General features: G+C 36.5%; 1 protein-coding gene across 9 annotated transcripts in view; it reads right to left on the bottom strand.

Annotated features, from left to right (window-relative positions):
- The window catches only part of UBR3 (ubiquitin protein ligase E3 component n-recognin 3), a 224,860-nt gene that overhangs the window by 176,562 nt on the left and 28,836 nt on the right, over nt 1-19,462 (bottom strand). For 7 of the 9 annotated variants that reach the window (XM_064586669.1, XM_064586668.1, XM_064586662.1 and 4 more), the window contains exons 3-5: nt 18,007-18,165; nt 11,913-12,056; nt 11,321-11,370 (exon numbers count right to left, since the gene is read on the bottom strand). In XM_064586669.1, coding sequence (XP_064442739.1) covers nt 11,321-11,370; nt 11,913-12,056; nt 18,007-18,165 — 353 coding nt within the window. The remainder of the gene's footprint in view (nt 1-11,320; nt 11,371-11,912; nt 12,057-18,006; nt 18,166-19,462) is intronic. The other 2 variants (XM_064586663.1, XM_064586670.1) reach the window with 1 other exon arrangement.

The raw sequence follows: 19,462 nt of genomic DNA, 5'->3' as shown, positions 1-19,462 counted from the left end.
CATGTCAAAAGCCTTTAGGTATATTTATCATTGTAACAGAAGTTTCAGTTATAGGAATTTATTCTAAATAAACAGACAAGTGAATAAGGACTATATGCATAACTATTCATCACAATGTTATTTATAATAGCAAAATAAAAGAATCTTTGGCTTCCAACAGCAGGAGATTAGGTAAATAAATTATAGCATACCTGTACTCAAAGGAAAACAATGCCAGAGGCTCTATTTTCATTGTGACCAGATATTTCTTCAAAAACCATTATTAAAAATGAAAAAAGCATGCTGTATAGAATAGCATATAGAGTATGAAACCATTCAAGTACTGATAACATATACATATAAAAGCTGTTAAAATATATTCCTTATAATGTTCAAAACGGTCATTAGTGAGAAAAACAGGTTACAGAATAGCATGTATAGCATGAAACCATTAAACCATTAAAATATACTACATATCAATCTGTTAAAATAGAGATGTTTACAATAAGCCACCTCTAAATGATAGAGTAATATATAATTTTACATTTTTATTAACATTTATTTTCTATTTATTCAACAATGAATATGGATTATAGTTTTAAGTTAATAAATAAATTTTTAAAAATATTTATTTATATGAGAGAGAGAGAGAATAAGCGGTGGGGGGGGCACGTGCAGAGAGAGAAGCAGACACCCTGCCAAGCAGGGTGCCTGATGTGGGACTCGATCCCAGGATCCTGGGATCATGACCCGAGCTGAAGGAAGATGCCCAACCAACTGAGCCACCCAGGTGCCCAATAAATAAATTTTAAATATGATTCTGATTTCCAATCCTAACTGTGACGATCTGCTCAAGATACTATATTATCTATTACAAGTCCCATATTTTTATCTTGAGAAAAAAACAATACTTTTAACAATGGAAGAACCCCCACTGGTGGGAATTTCAGGATTAAGGAAGATGAAAATATAGTTACGACCACAATACCACACCCAACCCCAAATCCGTGATGTTAAGTTTTAGTTCTTCCCTATTTATCCATGAAGAAGCAGTATAGAAAGCTGGGAGAAAATCATGGTCCAATGGACAAGGAAGGAAATAAATCAAGTACAACCTCAATCCAGACAGCATTTGTGCAGCCCGGAGTAACACTTTCGAAATCTTAACTAATCCCTGGGCAGGGAAGTGACACATTGCCATATGTGTTTCAGGCACAAAATATGTATAATGCCTAAAATGAGATAGATTCAAACTCCTAGCCTGCAAAATTTACAGATGGTTTCTCAACCAAATTAACCTTTCTTATTTTCTTTGATGAATTTACTAGACAGATGAAAAAAATGTGAGCTCCATAAAAAGAAGTCAGGTAAATTCACAGAAGGTTAAAATAATACTCAAAGGCTGTTAATACAGAATATACAAGGCTAAAAGTAATATTTAACTTATCAGGGTATAAAAATAAAATCCAAAGAAGATCTTGAAGACCAGAACAATAAAATGAAACAAAGATTTAAGTAAGTCACTAGAATCTGAGATAGTTTTTTTTTTTTTTTAAGATTATTTATTTATTTATTTGACAGAGAGAGAGAGAGAGCACAAGTAGGTAGAGAGGCAGGCAGAGGGAGAGGGAGAAGCAGGCTCCCCGCCGAGCAGGGAGCCCAATGCGGGACTCGATCCCCGGACCCTGGGATCATGACCTGAGCCGAAGGCAGCCACTTAACTGACTGAGCCACCCACGTGCCCAGAGATAGTTTACTTTAAATCAACTCTACAAGTACAAAGCAGAGAAGGACCTCTAGCTTGTCAACTGTTCAGTGTTGGGGGGGTGGGAGGGTTAAAACCTAGACATTTCATTTTTGACCACTGGGTTCCGGCCAACGGTCTAGCATAGATGCTAAAAGGCTAAAAAAAAAATTGGACCTTAACAAACAGTATGCTTATCAAAAGATAGCCCATGCCTGTGTACTGAATCAAATCACACACTTAAAAGGGAGTGAGTAGATGAAAAAGGCATGTACAGCACAGAATATTAAATAATTAAAGCTAAATATTTAAGGAGGTGTCTTATGAAGTAAAAATAAAAATATTTCAAGAACACCCGGGTGGCAGATAAGCTTCTGCCTTCAGCTCAGGTCATGATCTCAGGGTCCTGGGATCAGCCCCGCATAGGGCTCCCTGCTCAGTGGGGAGTCTGCTTCTCCCTCTCCTCTGCCCCTCCCCATCGTTGCATGCTCGCTAGCTCTCAAATAAATAAATCTTTAAAAAAATATAAATCTTTCTAAAGGAAAAAATAAGAAACGTGTGAAAATTACAGTATTTAACACAGTATTGAGAAGAACATTCTAACAATTAGAGCTATCAAACAAAAGAACAAGTTGCCTCAGAAACTAGGTAAACTCCCTATCATTGGAAGTGTTTATGAAAAGGTTTACCAACTGTCAGGAATGTTTTAAAATCAATTCCTGCACTAGAAAAGCAATACATTAGACATTTCTAAGGCCCTCCCAACAAAAGTTTCTATGATTCCCTATCTCACTTTTAACCATTAATGTAATTTATGATTAGAATTAACCTCCTATCTCCAAAAATAAAATTAATTTTTTCTTTTACCTATTAATTTATGAAAAGCAACTCCGTCTTTTAATTTCAATAATCTTGCTTTTGCTATATTTTGACAAATTAGTTTTAACTGTTCATCTGGATTCTGTCTTGATAAAGACAAGAGTACTAAAAGCATATTTACATAGTAACTTACTTTAAGTATTTCTCAATTACCTAAAAGTATGCAGAAAAAAAAGATTAGAAGTAAACAAGAAAAATTAATAAACAATGGTTATCTCTGGATGGTACAGCTGAAGGTAAATGTTTTCTTTTTTATGCTTTTTTCTATTTTTTAATATTTGCACAACGGACATAGTTTACAGTTACACAGAGGGAAAAGTGTCTTAAATGTCTTCATTTGTATTAACAGTTAAGTACATCAATGTCACAGAAATTAATGATCTGGTCACTGCACACAGATAAATTGGACATTGCTATGGTAATGGCCACAGTGAATATAATCTTAAAAAGTTATCTTGATTTAAAAGATCCTATTTTCTCTGACAAACTCTCTAATTAGACCCATGTACATATAATACTAGAGATAATTTTCTTTTGAACTGAATTATCTGGTTACAAATAAATCTAAACAAAAAATTAATATAATGTAAATTAAAAAATACTTTATAAAGTTAAATACTTTTCTTTTCAGTTCCATACAACACAAACAACATTTTCTACTCCTATTTCATATGAGCTATACAAATAAAGAATAAGTAGTAGTAGTAGTATGAAGAATGTCATGTGTATAAATAGCACTGTTGAGTACATAATGTTCTAGGGACAGCAGGGAAAAATTTCTGACACAACTTGTATGAATGAAATTAAGTAGACTGCAATATGTACCCTCATTCAATAAAACTCTTTACAAATAGAAATCTTGCTGCTGTTATAGTTTCAAATCTGTTTCTTCATTTTTAAAACAAAATGGTAAGAGCAGATTACCTCTAGGGTCTCTCCAATTCTAAATTCTTACAACATTTTTAAATTGTTACAATCACTTCTCTATAGTAGTAATTAAGATGTCACCGTCCTCTTCTCATCTTTTTAATTTTATTTATTTATTTGATAGAGAGACACACAGCGAGAGAAGGAACACAAGTAGGGGGAGTGGGGGAGGGAGAAGCAGGCTTCCCGCTGAGCAGGGAGCCCCATGCAGGGCTCCATCCCAGGACCCTGGGATCATGACCTGAGCCAAAGACAGACGCTTAATGACTAAGCCACCCAGGCGCCCTCAAATAAATAAATAAATCTTTTAAAAAATAAAATATTGGGGCGCCTGGGTGGCTCAGTTGGTTGAGCAACTGCCTTCGGCTCAGGTCATGATCCTGGAGTCCCGGGATCGAGTCCCGCATCGGGCTCCCTGCTCAGCGGGGAGTCTGCTTCTCCCTCTGACCCTCCCCCCTCTCATGTGCTCTCTCTCTCTCTCTCATTCTCTCTCAAATAAATGAATAAAATCTTAAAAAAAAAATTAAATAAATAAATAAAAATAAATAAAATATTGACTTGGGAGTAGGACATTATATACATCTTGGAACCTTTTATTCTTTCTTTTTTTTTTAAGATATTTATTTGTTTGTCAGAGAGAGAGAGAGAGCGTGCACACAAGCAGGGAGAGCGGCAGGCAGAGGGAGAAGCAGGCTCCCTGCTGAGCAATGAGCCACATGCAGGGCTCAATTCCAGGACCCGGGGAACATGACCTGAGCCGAAGGCATAGGCTTAACAACTGAGCCACCCAGGCGCCCCATAGCCTTAATGAATTTTAAATGGCATAAATATGTATTTGTTCAAGAACATCTGTATCTAGGTACTCTCCTGTCATACTCTTTTTATCTTATCCCTGCATCAACTTTCTCCTTTACAGAGTTAAAAAGAGTTCATAAAGGTAAAGATCAACTTTAAAAAAATGTATCTTATAATCTTAAATATAAGCTTTCATTTTCTTGATCTACAATAGTAACTACTATACTTTAGGAAAACTCCAATTTTAATTAAAACCCTACAATAGCCATTTCTGATTGCAGCATTATTTCATTGTCATTTGACAGTTTTCCCAACCAAAAAAATCACTGAATAGATGGAAAGATCTATAATCAATTGTTGGTATGTTAGTTAGCTATAATCACTAGTCATTATTTTGGATAGCAAGTGAATCCAAGGAAAACAATGGCAAAGTCATCTCTTGGTTATGGAAGTTTTGAAATGTGTTTACAAATTCTTTGACACTCCTTCTTCTAAAGGTTGGATCTATGTCCCCTCCCACTGAATCTGGGCCCACCTTGACAACTCCCAACTAATAATATGCAGTTGGAAGTGACACTACGTAACTTCTAAGGCCAGGTCAGAAAAGGTTCTTTAGCTTCTACTCTCCAGCTCTTAATCTGGGAGAAGCCACTAACTATGTAACAACTTGAGACCACCACTCTGGAGAAGCCACCTGCAGGCACTCTGGTCAAAAGCCAGCTGAGCTCCCTGTCCACAGTAAGCAATCAACAACTAGTCCTGTCCGTAAGCCACCTTAAAGGTCCACTTCAGCTGAGCCTTAGAGGACTGCAGTGGCAGCCAACAACTAATTAGAACCGCATGAGGGAACCCAAGTGAGAAATGCCCACCTGCGGGTCCCAAATTCCTGAGTCATAAAATTGTGAGGGGAAAAAAAAGGTAATTTTAGGCCACAAAGTTTAGGACAAATGTGTTGCACAGCAATAGTATAAAACAGTAGTTTATCCACTTTACAGAAAGAACTCTAAACCAACTAGGTAAGAGACCTAGTGTCCACTTCCAACTCTATCACAAACTAGTAAATGAAATTCACTAGCCTGAGTGAGCCTGTTATTTCCATGGAATTCAGCTTCTTCATCTATAAATGAGGCAAAATGAACTTTAAGCTCTAGCATTAAATTAATTTTTACAGCCTTCAAACTGCTTCCTCCTGATTCTCATTTTTGCTTTTGTTGTATTATATGATTCTTCTATTTCTAACTCAAGATTTGAAAATGTGTTCAGAACCAAAAAGCAAGGGTGCCTGGGTGGCTCAGTCGGTTAAGCATCTGCCTTCAGCTCAGGTCATGATCCCAGGGTCTGGGGATGGAGCCCAGCGTAAGGCTCCCTGCTCAGCGGAGAGCCTGTTTTCTCCCTCTCCCTCTGCCCCTCTCCCCGCCCGCCCACCCTGGGCTTGTGCTGGCGCGCGTGCGAGTTCACGCCCTCTATCTCAAATAAATAAATAAAATCTTTAAAAAAAGAACCAAACACCAAAGACTTTGTGGTACACAATAAAACATAAATGATAAATGAATATATTTTTGTATTAAAAATTATGATCACATCAAGTCCTGCATCAGGCTCCTTGCTCAGCGGGGAGCCTGCTTCTCCCTCTGCCTGCCACTCCCCCTGCTTGTGTGTTCGCTCTCTCGCACGCTCTCTCTCTCTCTGACAAATAAATAAAATCTTTTTTAAAAAATCACAATCTTTTTTTTTTTTTTAAAGATTTTGTTTATTTATTTGAGACAGAGAGAATGAGAGAGACAGAGAGCACATGAGAGGGGGGAGGGTCAGAGGGAGAAGCAGGCTCCCTGCTGAGCAGGGAGCCCGATGCGGGACTCGATCCCGGGACTCCAGGATCATGACCTGAGCCGAAGGCAGTCGCTTAACCAACTGAGCCACCCAGGCGCCCAAAAACCACAATCTTAAAATAGAAAATTTCCTGACTTTATCACTAAAACCTTTTACAACAGGCCCTGGGTAATAGTCTTATTTTTATACTTTTCCATACTTTTCATGTTAAATATGTGTGTGATTTTATAATCAGAAAGAAATACAATCTATTAAAATTTAAGATATGCATACTGTGACCTAGCAATTCCACATCTTAGAGAAATACTTGCACATCTCCACAAAAAGAAATGTAAGCCCTGTATCTTGTCATAAAAAACTGCAAATTAAGGAAATGATTGGATAAACTATAGTTTAATTCATTATTTCAGAATATCATGTAGCAAATTGAAAGAAAAGAGTACTGACAAAGATGAATCTGCACAGTACATTATGGAGCAAATAAAAGGACACAAAATGGCATAACATTTTTTATTTATTCACAAACACACACACAATACATTTCTATAAACACATAGTTATTTAACTCCATAGAAGAGGGTCTGTCAAGGACATCCAAACTATTAACTGTAGTTACCCAGAGAAGAGCTGCTATTAGGAAGGGCAGAGAGGGGACTTTTATTTTATCTTACTTCTCTGGCAAAACAACTACAATGTATTTGTGCATTACTTAGGTAATATTTCAATTAAATTTTTAAAAATGAACTTTATTGTTTTAAAACATGTTTTAGTAAACTACTTCCTCTGCAAAGATGAGTAGAAATGTGTATAATATGACCCACAATAGCTCAAAAATTCAAATATTTGATAAACTCCTCACATAAAGTACTAGGACAAAAACATTTATCAAGAGTCTAATCTGTATCTAATCTGTGATAGGTACTTTATATGTTATCCCATTTAATCCTAACAGATTTCTCATTATTTTTTCAAAAGAAAATGGATGTTCCAAAGTTAAATAACCCAGCAAAAAAAAAAAAGTGGTATTATGAGACAAAATTCAAACTGAGGTCTGCCTAACTCTAAAAAGCTGAAGTTTCTCTTAAAGAAAAAACTAAAGTAGGGGTGCCTGTGTGGCTCAGTTGGTTAAGCCTCTGCCTTTGGCTCAGGTGTCCTGGGATTGAGCCCCATGTCGAGCCCCATGTTGAGCCCCCTGCTCAGTAGGGAGCCTGCTTCTCCCTTTTCCTCTGCCCCCCCAACTCGTGATCTCTCTCTCTCACACTCTATTGCTCTCTCTCTCTCACATAAGTAAAATCTTTAAAACAAAAAATACTAAAATAGATATCCCTTCAATTCACTTGTAGCTAAACAACTCTACTTCAAATTCTTAAGTTTTCAAATGCCCAAATGACCCCATTTTTATCCCAACTAGAAATTATAATAAATATATAAGCTATAAAAAGTACTTTTAAATAGATTAAAATTTAAATTACAAAATATGATTTAAAAATCAGAGTCTAAACTACTTTTAAATATATAAGCTAAATATGTATCACATGTTCTAACAATAATTCTCAGCTACTCTCAAAAAATGATGTACTTTGAGGATAGATGAAATGAACTATTTTGAACTTGTCACCATCAAGAAGTTTTTAAGATGATATTCACATTGAGACATAATCATAATTAAGGAACAAATTATTATATAAAACATATTATACACAAAAGTTGCTGAAACAAAGAATCCAAGAGGAATGAACAGAAAGAACAGAAGAAAAGACGTTAAGAAGGACAGTTTAGAAGCAATGGCAATGAACAAAGAAAAGCTTTATTTCAAATCCTCTGATATCCACCCAGAAATTACTTCTCTCCCCAACACACACAAAAGGATTTCCTTCTAGGAGTGCTTGAGTGTCCAACTCTTAGTTTTGACTCAGGTCATGACCTCAGGGTCATGAGATCGAACCCCACATCAGGCTCTGCACTCAGCATGGAGTCTGCTTGAGATTCTCTTTCCCACTTCCTCTGTCTCCTCCCCCAGTTCACTCTCTGAATGAATGAATGAATGAATGAATAAATAAATAAATAAAATCTTTTTTTAAAAAAAAAGGATTTCCTGGGGCGCCTGATGGCTCAGTCATTAAGCGTCTGCCTTCAGCTCAGGTCATGATCCCAGAGTCCTGGGATCGAGCCCTCCATCGGGCTCCCTGCTTAGCGGGAGGCCTGCTTCTCTCTCTCCCACTCCCCCTGTTTGTGTTCCCTCTCTCGCTGTCTCTCTCTCTGTCAAATAAATAAATAAAATCTTTAAAAAAAAAAAAACAACGGATTTCCTTCTAGCACCCTACCATAAAATCCATGGCAATTTAAAAGGTAAGCTGGAAAGTTAAGGCCAAGGCAAAAATGACTTAGTTCTTTCCTAGACAGAGGAGAAAGTATCTATGTTGAAGATCAGCTTTCTACATGCCCAGAAATCAGATTCAATTCATGAAAATAAAGTAGAATTGTTATCACAGCTATTAGATGCATAAGGCTAGGACGCTAAAATAATATGAAGGTTTTAACCCACCATATAAACAAGCATAACTATAGATTTTTATTGTTCTAGATCACATCAAGATGTTTAGATTATCTTTAAAAAAATGTCCTGTAACATCACTAAACGATTTCATTATGAAATCAATTTTCTAAAGGTACTACTGACAATAGATACAAGGCTCCCTTCCTGTCTGGTTGGCTTTAAACAAAAACGTGCTCATGCTCCCCACTCATATTCAATTTCTAAGTATTCCCAGATCTCACCTTTTGAAAGGCCATTCTGCCTCCCCACAAAATGCCCTTAAAGAAAGCAGAATAGGGGCACGTGAGTGGCTCAATCACTTAAGCGACCCACTCTTGATTTCAGCTCAGGTCATGATCTCAGGGTGGTGAGATCAAGCCCTGCGTTGGGCTCTGCGCTGGGCATGGGACCTCGGTAAGATTCTTTCTCCCTCTCCCTCTGCCCCTGTCCCCCCAGCTCACTCATTCTTTCTGTCCCTCTCTCTCTTAAAAAAAAAAAAGAAAGAATAGAGCAGAATAAGTTACTAAAAACCACATGTCCAGGGATGCCTGGGTGACTCAGCTGGTTAAGCATTTGACTCTTGATTTCAGCTCAAGCCCTGAGTCAGGCTCCATGCTTGGTGTGGAGTCTGCTTGAGATTCTCTCTCTTCCTCTGCCCCTCCCCTGCATGCGCTCTCTCTCTCTCTCTCTCTCTCTCAAAATAAATAAATAAAGTCTTAACAAAAAAAAAAATGTCTAGGGGCACCCAGATGGCTCAGTTGACTGGTTAAGTGTGCAACTCTTGATTTTGGCTCAGGTCATGATCTCAGGGTCCTGGGATGAAGCCCCATGTTAGGGTCTACACTCAGTGGGGAGTCTGCTTGAGGATTCTCTGCCCTTCCTCACCCCACCCCCCACTAATTTGCCTGCATGTGCTCTAAAATAAATAAATAAATCTTAAAAAAATAAAATAAAATAAAACCACATGTCTATTATCTAATCTCTTCCTTCTTTGACATATGAAGAATTGGTATTCTTACCTCCATCACTCCCCTCTCCTAGCTTCAAAATGGAATTAATACTATTTTAGTTGAAATAATGGATAATGTTTATATGTATTTTGTAAAGTCTATTTTATTTTTTTTGAAAGTCTATTTTAAATACCAGTAAGTTTTTCCCATTTGTCATTATAGCAACATTGTTTGTAACTCTTTGAAGTTAAAAAAAGCAAAAGTTATAGTTAACTATTTACAGTATTTTTAAATTATTTTAAATAATTTAATTTTTAAATGATTTTATTTTATTTTACAGACACATACTTAGTGTTTACAATAGGCCAGGCACTACGGCTCTAAGTGCTTTCATATATGAACTCATTCAATCCTCATAATAACCCCAGGCAATACTATTATTACTTCCATTTTGCAGAAGAGGAAATTTAGGCATGGAGAAGTTAAGACACTTGCCCAAAATCACACTACTAATTGGTACAGGAGCCAGTTTCAAACCCAGGCACTCTAATTCCAGAGTCAAACTTGTAAACAGCATATGAAACTTCCTCTCCAATTTGTCGAAAACTTTTTTTTTTTTTTAATTTTTTTTTAATTTATTTGCAAGAGAGAGAATGAGAGACAGAGAGCATGAGAGGGAGGAGGGTCAGAGGGAGAAGCAGACTCCCTGCCGAGCAGGGAGCCCGATGCGGGACTCGATCCAGGGACTCCAGGATCCTGACCTGAGCCGAAGGCAGTCACTTAACCAACTGAGCCACCCAGGTGCCCCTGTCGAAAACTCTTTAAACTGTTTGTCCAGAAAATGTTGCATTTTGTGGGAGCCTTTTTAGAGGGGAAAAATACCACTAGGAAGTTTAAATTATAAGGCATTAAATCAATTACAAGACATCAATAACAGAAATCATATTTTCAAAAAGAGGGTATTTTGCTTAGTTCATGTGATATTATCGAATTAAAATGGGTTTTCAAAGAAAAAAGTTATACTTAAAAAGTATGTTTAAATGTAACACAATTTGGTTTTTAATTTCTTAATCATTAAATTTGACCAAAAAATATGAAATTTACATTTCATAAGCATCAAGATTATATACAAATATTTGTAAAACAATTCTCTGTTATAAATTGTATACTAATAAAATATAGGAATGCTACAAAGGATTTATCAGAAATATTTAATAAGCACTACTATTTGCCTAATAAATACTATAAAAGTTGAAATTTCAAACCGACAGTCTATTTCCAAGTACATTGCTTTTTTAAATAAGGTATAACATACAAGGTGTAACTTATTATGAGATTAGAAAAGCAGTTACCTTTTATATTCTTTTAATACATTGTTCCAGACTTAGCTAAATTTCTTAAAACAATTTCACTATATTATGACAATTTGAATCAATTTAGGGATATCTACCTAGGAAAGATCTCTATCTCTTTCTATCTCCCATTTCTGAACTGTGAAGAAAGAGATGAATTATAAAGAAGAAGCAAAAATCTGGTAACTGAAATCTTGGCTAAGTTATTCCACTCTAGGCTTCAGTGTCCTTGTCTACAAAATGAGGAACTTAAACTAAAATAATATCCACAAATCTGTATAGTTCTAAAACTTTTTAAATTCTATTTTCAAAAAGTTTTAAATCTCACCTCATCTGAGGAATCTAGCTGTCCCAATGTTCCTGTTGCACCTGCAAAACCTTTGGAAAGGAAAAAAAGTTTCCTTCATAACTGTTACATATTGACTTACTTTAAAATTATTTTGAGACATAAACAAAAAGCCAAGTTTTATTACCTTAAGACAACTCATTCTAACAGATATCTTGGCAGAGTTCAACATTTATCTTTAATAAATTCGGGTCTAATAGATTTATGCTTCCAAAGAAATCTCTAGTGAAAATCCAGATTTAATCATCACAAATGGTGTTTTAGAAGGATCTCTTACTTCTTAGTTTTTAACCATGGTTTGTTAAAATATTGAGATACTAAAGTTTTGGGCTATTCTTAAATAGCAATGTTTTTCATGAGTTAGAACTAGAACCTTAATAAACTAATCAAATTCCATTTAAGAAAAACACATTCTCTTCTTTGGCCCATCTATTCTTTCTTGCTTCTACATTTTTACTACTTTCCTTAAAAAGAATCACACGTTATTTAAATTTCTTCAATAATAAGTCAAGTTTGAGGGTCTTTTTGTTTTAATACAGAAAAGTTATCACTGTTCCAATTAAAACAGACAAACCTTGAGCTGCCAGAGTGCTAGTGCCAGCTGATGGCTCCTGTATACCATACACAAGTTTGTCCTCAGGATATGTAAGTCCAGAGCTCTTCAAAGCTATAAGGTACTTTTCATGACTTTTCTTTGCACAAGCATTTTCTCCAAGACCTAATATTTAAAACAAATTTAAAATCAGAAAAAAAAATTCCATTCAAAATATAAGTAAAGCAATCTCAGTAATTAATATATATACATATATAAAATAGCTGAATATTCTAATGGCAGGAGAACCCTAGAATGAATATCAAACAGCTTCAGACAATAATGCAGAGCATGCTTATAATGAATAATAAAATCTACTAGGTAACTGAGTATCTAAAATATGCCAGTCACAGGAGGTGCAAAGATTAACAAGAGTATGTTTCCTGCCTTAAGGAACTTGAAAATTCATGTAGAGAAAGGTAAATAATATGGTAAGTGACAAGTGACAAACCATTTGGTTTGACAATCTATGATCTCATAATACTGTGCCATTAGACTTACCCGAAGCAAAATACTTAGGAAAGGCTTCCTGGATAAAATAATGTCTGAGTGGAATTTTCAAATACTATAACTGATATTACTCTTAATTCCTGCTTTATCAAACTTTTTCCATCATATTTAAAGAATTAAAAGTATAATTTCTATAGAAATATCAGTAAAAACTAATTTATTCCAAAAAATATTGAAAAGCTTAGGTTCTAGAGTTACACAATCCTAAAACTTCCGCTTTAGTATAGCAGCTTATTAATTATTGCCAATTTTTGTTTTATTTTTTAATGTATTTATGGAGAATGGAATGATAGTAAAAGAAATTTTAGTATTTATTTTGAGAATTCTTTAAAAGTAAAAAATTACTGTCTGAAAGCCAAATTACCATGGCATTTGATACCTCCTAGGCAAATTATGTGTCTTAAATTAAGGTCCCAAGCTCTCCAGTTATAAAAATATATAAGTGAACTTCTTTAATATTTGTTGAGCTTTTCTGTATTTCCTCTGTTTGCTAGCCTAATAATTGCAATAGAACAGTTTGTTTTTTATTTTTATCTTTATTTTTTTTTTTTTTTAAGATTTTATTTCTTTATTCATTAGAGACAGAGAGAGAAGCAGAGGGAGAAGCAGGCTCCCAAGGAGCGGGAAGCCCGATGCGGGACTCGATCCCAGGACCCTGGGATCATGACCTGAGCCGAAGGCAGACACTTAACCATCTGAGCCACCCAGGCGCCCGAACAGTTTGTTTTTTAAATATCTGTCTCTCTGGGCTGGTTTGAAAACAACAACAACATGGGTGCCTGGGTGGCTCAGTTGGTTAAGCGACTGCCTTCGGCTCAGGTCATGATCCTGGAGTCCTGGGATCGAGTCCCGCATCGGGCTCCCTGCTTGGCAGGGAGTCTGCTTCTCCCTCTGACCCTCCTCCCTCTCATGCTCTCTGTCTCTCATTCTCTCTGTCTCAAACAAACAAACAAACAAATAAATAAATAAATATTTCACATTGTTTATTAAAAAACAACAACAACAACAACACTCTAGCACTTATTAAACAGTCAGGAATATATCCATCCTTCAAGTCCAATATTAAAAAGTTACACTTAGTTCAAAAAAAATAATAATAATACACTTAGTTTATAAAGAATAAAGACCTTCTAAGCATCCTATGTAAGAAATGACTAAATGTCTCCTGAATAATAAAAGCCAAGTATTTACCTCAATCATGACAGATAAAATTTATAATACTTTTTTTTTTAAGATTTTATTTATTTATTTGACAGAGAGAGACACAGAGAGAGAGGGAACACCAAGCAGGGAACCCCAAGCGGGGCTCGATCCCAGGACCCTGGGACCATGACCTGAGCCGAAGGCAGACGCTCAACGACTGAGCCACCCAGGCGCCCCAAATTTATAATACTTTTTAAGTAACAAAATATATTTTATCAACCCTCACAAAAAGCCTGAGAAAAATGAATGTATAATAACCATTTTTTTAAGAAGATGGGTAGGGGCAGAGGGAGAGAGAAAGAATCTTAAGCAGGCTCCACATCCAGCACAGAGCCCAACACAAGCCTCAATCTCACAATCCTGAGATTATAACCTGAGCCAAAATCAAGAGTCGAATACTTAACCAACTGAACCATCCAGGTACCCCTATAATTACCATTTTTAAAAGTAAAGAAATGGAGGCGCGCCTGGGTGACTCAGTCGGTTAAGCGTCTGCCTTCAGCTCAGGTCATGATCCCACAGTCCTGGGATCAAGCCCCGTGTGGGGCTCCCTGCTCAGCGGGGAGCCTGCTTCTCCCTCTCCCTCTGCCCCTCCCCGTTCCCCTGTTCATGCTCTCTCTCCCTATCTCTCTCTCAAGTAAATAATGGAGGCTTAAAAACATGGCTAGCCAGTGAATAAGCAAGCAGTAACTACAAGTGCAGTAGCCTATAAATTTTAAACTTCTGAACCAAAATTTAACGTGATTTCCATCACTAAAAGTCAGCCAAGGATTTCTGTTGAGTTGTTTTTTTATTTCAAGAAATAATTAAAAAGGAATTGTAGAAATAAGACAATTATCATAAATCATTCCTAAGGTATACATTCTTACAATGATTAAGAACAACTTGCTGCTTTCTTCCACAACAGCTGAGATTCTAAATAAGGCTTGAAGAAATAGCAAACAGACCACCAGGTATAATTTGATCTTTCTCCAGCTTTGTCTCCAAAATTCAAATACAAGCTACCATCATCTTTATCCTAGGCTGCAGTTGAGTTTTTCTATTCTTGCCCCTTCCAATCTATTTTTGGCAAAATAGCAAGTCATCTTTTTAAAACACATATCTGATCATGTCACTCTTAAAATATTTCCATGACTTCCCAATACATTCAGGATAAGATATAAAATATCACATGGCCCATGAGAGCCATGGATCTAGGCTAATTGTGGTAACCTTATTTGTGCCACTATCACCCTACATTCATTTCATTTCAACACTACACCTTTTTTTAGTCCCTTTTTAAAAAAGTAAGCTCATTCTCACCCATAAGTATTTCAACATGGAATCTAGGAGGTGTCTAGGTGTGACTGATATTCTTTATATTTATCCTGCTTGAGGTTCATTAAGCATCTTGCATCTATAAGTCAATGTTTTTCATCCAATTTGGATGAAATTTTAGTCATGATTTTTTCAAATGTTTCTTTTCTGCCACATTCATACTCTTTTGTCCTCCTGGGATTCCAATTACAGGCACGTTAGAGCATCTGATTCTGTCTAACAGGTCCCTAAGGCTCTGTTGCATTTTCTCTCTGTTTTCTAGAATGAATAATCAATTTTTTTTTAATGATTTTACTTATTTATTTGAGAGAGAGAGCATGAGCGGGTGAGGGCCAGAGGGAGAAGCAGACTCCCCGCTGAACAGGGAGCCCAATGCGGGGCTCGAACCCAGAATCGATCATGACCTGAGCCAAAGGCAGACGCTTAACCGACTGATCCACCCAGGTGCCCCCAGATTGAATAACCTATTAATCTGTCTTCAAATTCATTAAGTCTTTCTTCTACCCTTTCCAGTCTGCTGCTAAGCCCATCCAGTAAATTTTTTCACTTTAATTACTGCACTCAATGCTAATTTTCAGTTCTAGATTTTCTTTTATTGTTTATATTTCTTTGCTAAGATTATTTATCTCTTCACTCATTAACATCATATTTCCTTTTAAGTATTTGAACAGATCTTCCTTTAATTTCTTGAACATATTTATAATAGTTGTTTTTTTTGTGTTTTTTTTTTTTAAGAGAGTGGGGAATGGACAGAGGGAGAGGGAGAAAGAATCTTAAGCAGGCTCATGCCCAGCACGGAGCCCAACCAACACAAGGATCAATCTCACAACCCTGAGATTGTGAACTGAGCCAAAATCAAGAGTCGGATGTTTTACCAACTGAGCACCCAGATGCCCCTATAATAGTTGCTTTAGTATCTTTATCTGCTAAATCCAATATCTGGTCCATTTCAAGGTCAATTTATATTGACAGCCCTATTTCTTGGTTATAGGGCATAATTTCTTATTTTCCTGCATGTTTAGTTTTTATTGTATGCTGGACATTCTAATGACACATTATAGAAGATTCTGGATTCTATTATCTTCCTTTGAAGATTATTAATTTTAATTCTAGAAGACCATTCATCAATTAACAGCCTGATCACCTAAAAACTCACAAAGGTTTGGTAAAGGTTTGTAAAGGGCAGGTCTGTAGGGGCACCTGGGTGGCTCAGTTGGTTAGGCATCCAGCTCTTGATTTTAGCTCAGGTCATGATCTCAGGATTGTGGGATTGAGCCCCATGTCGGGCTTTGTACTAGGCATGGAGTCTGCTTGGGATTCTATCTCTCTCTCTCTCTCTCTCTCTCTCTCTGCCCTTCCCCCCTGCCTTACTCTGTCTCTCTGTCGCCCTTTCTAAAAATAAAAAAAAAAAAATGAAAATAAAAAATAAGGGCAGGTCTGTAGAAAGCCTAAGGTTCTCAAAAGGCCCTCTAAATTGACAGGAATAATCTCTAAACTCTGTCTCAACTAGATGCCTGTGGTATTAACAAGTTCTCTCCAGTCTGGCTGGGCTGAAACTCCAACATCTCTGAAAACTGCTTAACCTCTTATATCTCTATTCTGCTTTTAAACCCACAGCAGTCACTCTCTAATAAGCCTGAGGCAGTCTTCTGTACATGTGTATCTCAGTCCTCGGCCAAGCACTTTCAGAGGTCCCCCCATACATCTGCCCCCAAACCTCTTGGTATCCTACCTCAAAGATTCCAGTTTCCAACTGTTTCAGCTGTCCCTAACTGTGACCTCTACCTCCTTACCTCAGGTGGGCCACCACACTGCTTCAATACCAGCTTGTCGTGCTGCAGTCAGGAAGTTATCCCTAGACAGAGATTCGGAGCAATCGTGGGGTTCATCTCATGCTTTTCTTTTCTCTCAAAGATTTATAGTCTTGTACTGCCCTCTGTCCAGTGCCTGATAACAGCTGCCTCACATTTTTTCCAGTTTTATGTTATTTATGACATACGGGCTAGCCCAGAAATCAAAAGCAGAAGATGTCCTCTACCTTGAATACAACCCCATCCCATTACCACCCAATCCCCCTCACCCTCTAGCTAAATGACTTTCTCTCAACCATTAGGTTTTACTTTCAGTATCACTTCTTCAGTGAAGCTTCCCCATCTTCCCCATCAGTGAAATCAAGTCTCCCTCTTATAAACACTTGCCCTACCCTTTCATATCATTTACTACAAGTTTATAAATCATACAATTTTTTTGGTTTGGGAGTTGTATTAATGCCATCTCACTCACTAGACCTTAAGCTTTATAAGGGCAGGGATAGGATTACCTGGTTTACTACTTGCATTCCCTACCCCAAACTCTAGTACCTAGCCCAAAACCAAGCACATAGTAAGTGCTTAATAAGTATTTGCTGAAAAAAAATAAATGTCAGATAAGACTATCTCTGAATAACATATGGTTCACAATACACATGAAAATTTCACCATTCTAAAGAAAACATAAACTTTTCAAAATGTATTGTTCAGAAGCCAGCAGAAATAATGCTATTTAAAGTATTTGTTGTACTATAAAACTGAGCTAACCTGAAGAATTTTAAACTGAAGTATTTTATATAACAGTATATCATATACAAACATACTCAACAATTCCAAGTTTTGTAACATAAATTCTACATTATTATAAAATCCTATGCCATACAATCCAAAAGTATAGAACACCAAAAACGAAGACACAGAAGTAGTTTTGTTACTGTTTGGGGAAGGGGAGGTGGAGTAAGATTATGAATATGTCACACCAAAACTTAAAGGAGACCTGGATTCTAGTGCTAACTCCTAAATAAGTTAGTTGTGAGGCACTAAACTGGTCATTTAATTTTTCTGGGACTCAGTTTCTTCATCCATAAAATAAGAAGTACTTTTAATAACTTCCACCTTTAGCATTTTATGGAAAAAAAAATCTACATTTTACATTTAAGTTTGAAAATACACAATTTCTTATGATTACAGTGACATAAGCAAATTTTAACTTTCTTCTATGCTAATGTTTTACTTACCAGAAGTCAGATCTTTGTAGTTTTGTTGGTTTGTCAAAACCTGAGTAAGAACAGACCGCATTGCTCCTCCCATTTTAGTTAGATCTTCTAAAAAGGAAATTTGAGGTTCCAAAAGCTGAAGGACTTTGTTAAGGTCTTTTTCTGATGGTACATCAGCTGCTGAAAAAACATATAATTAACTTACTTTAAAATATTTTGCTAAAAAATAACAATATTTTATTCTTTTAAAGTTATAGCAGCTTGGATAAGAGTATTTTATAATCAGAAAATTAATATAAGAACTCTGTTTAGGGGTGCCTGGGTGGCTCAGTCATTGGGCATCTGCCTTCGGCTCCAGCCATGATCCCAGGGTCCTGGGATCGAGCCCCGCATCAGGCTCCCTGCTTGGCAGGAAGCCTGTTTCTCCCTCTCCCACGCCCCCTGCTTGTGTTTCCTCTCTCACTGTGTCTCTCTCTGTCAAATAAATAAATAAAATCTTTAAAAAAAATAATAATAATGGTTCTCATAATAAAGGATTTCTATTTATTACCTTTCTAAAATAGGACACTTATAATACAAAATGTAAATTTCCAAAAACTCTGTTAACTAGTATATGAGAAATAGCACAAAGGCAAGTTCAATAACCTAGCTGGTCTCTAGTTCCTTCATTCCAAAGAGAGAGTAGTTTGGGGCTGAATCAAAATATTTCTTCCTGTATTTTAAGACATACTTGAGAGGAGTGGAAGTTGTTAACAAAGAATTGTATATTTTGCTTAAAATGTAGAAATAAGAAGTATAAGTGTTTGCTCACAATGAGAATAAGATGGTACTTTTATTTTTTTTTACTTTTTTATTGTTATGTTAATCACCATACATTACATCATTAGCTTTTGATGTAGTGTTCCATGATTCATTGTTTGCGTGTAACACCCAGTGCTCCATTCAATACGTGCCCTCCTTAATACCCATCATCAGGCTAACCCATCCTCCCTCCCCCCTCCCCTCTAGAACCCTGTTTGTTTCTCAGAGTCCATCGTCTCTCATGGTTTGTCTCCCCCTCCGATTTCCCTCCCTTCAGAGAATAACATGGTACTTTTAAAAATGATGAAGATTCGGGGCGCCTGGGTGGCTCAGTCATTAAGTATCTGCCTTCGCCTCAGGTCATAATCCCAGGGTCCTGGGATTGAGCCCCACACTGGGCTCCCCGCTATGTGGGAAGCCTGCTTATCCCTCTCCCACTTCCCCCTGCTTGTGTTCCCTCTGTCACTGTGTCTCTCTCTGTCAAATAAATAAATAAAATATTAAAAAAAAAAAAATGATGAAGATGCTATATGTTTCTTCACACTTCAATGATGGGGGGATAGATAAAAATGTGTGCCATAGTTTCAAACTGGATTTAAGATTATTTATAGTAAATAAATAATTTAAAACCTCTAAAAGTAATTCAAGATGCAGTCCTTTAAATGATAAAAATACA

The sequence above is a fragment of the Mirounga angustirostris genome, unplaced genomic scaffold (assembly GCF_029215605.1).
Source record: "Mirounga angustirostris isolate CCGP_5_RB_7025 unplaced genomic scaffold, mMirAng1.0.hap1 SCAF_3, whole genome shotgun sequence".
In the NCBI taxonomy this organism is placed as follows: Eukaryota; Metazoa; Chordata; class Mammalia; order Carnivora; family Phocidae; genus Mirounga; species Mirounga angustirostris.
Note: the sequence above shows the minus strand (reverse complement) of the source record. Positions and strands in the feature narration are given on the sequence as shown.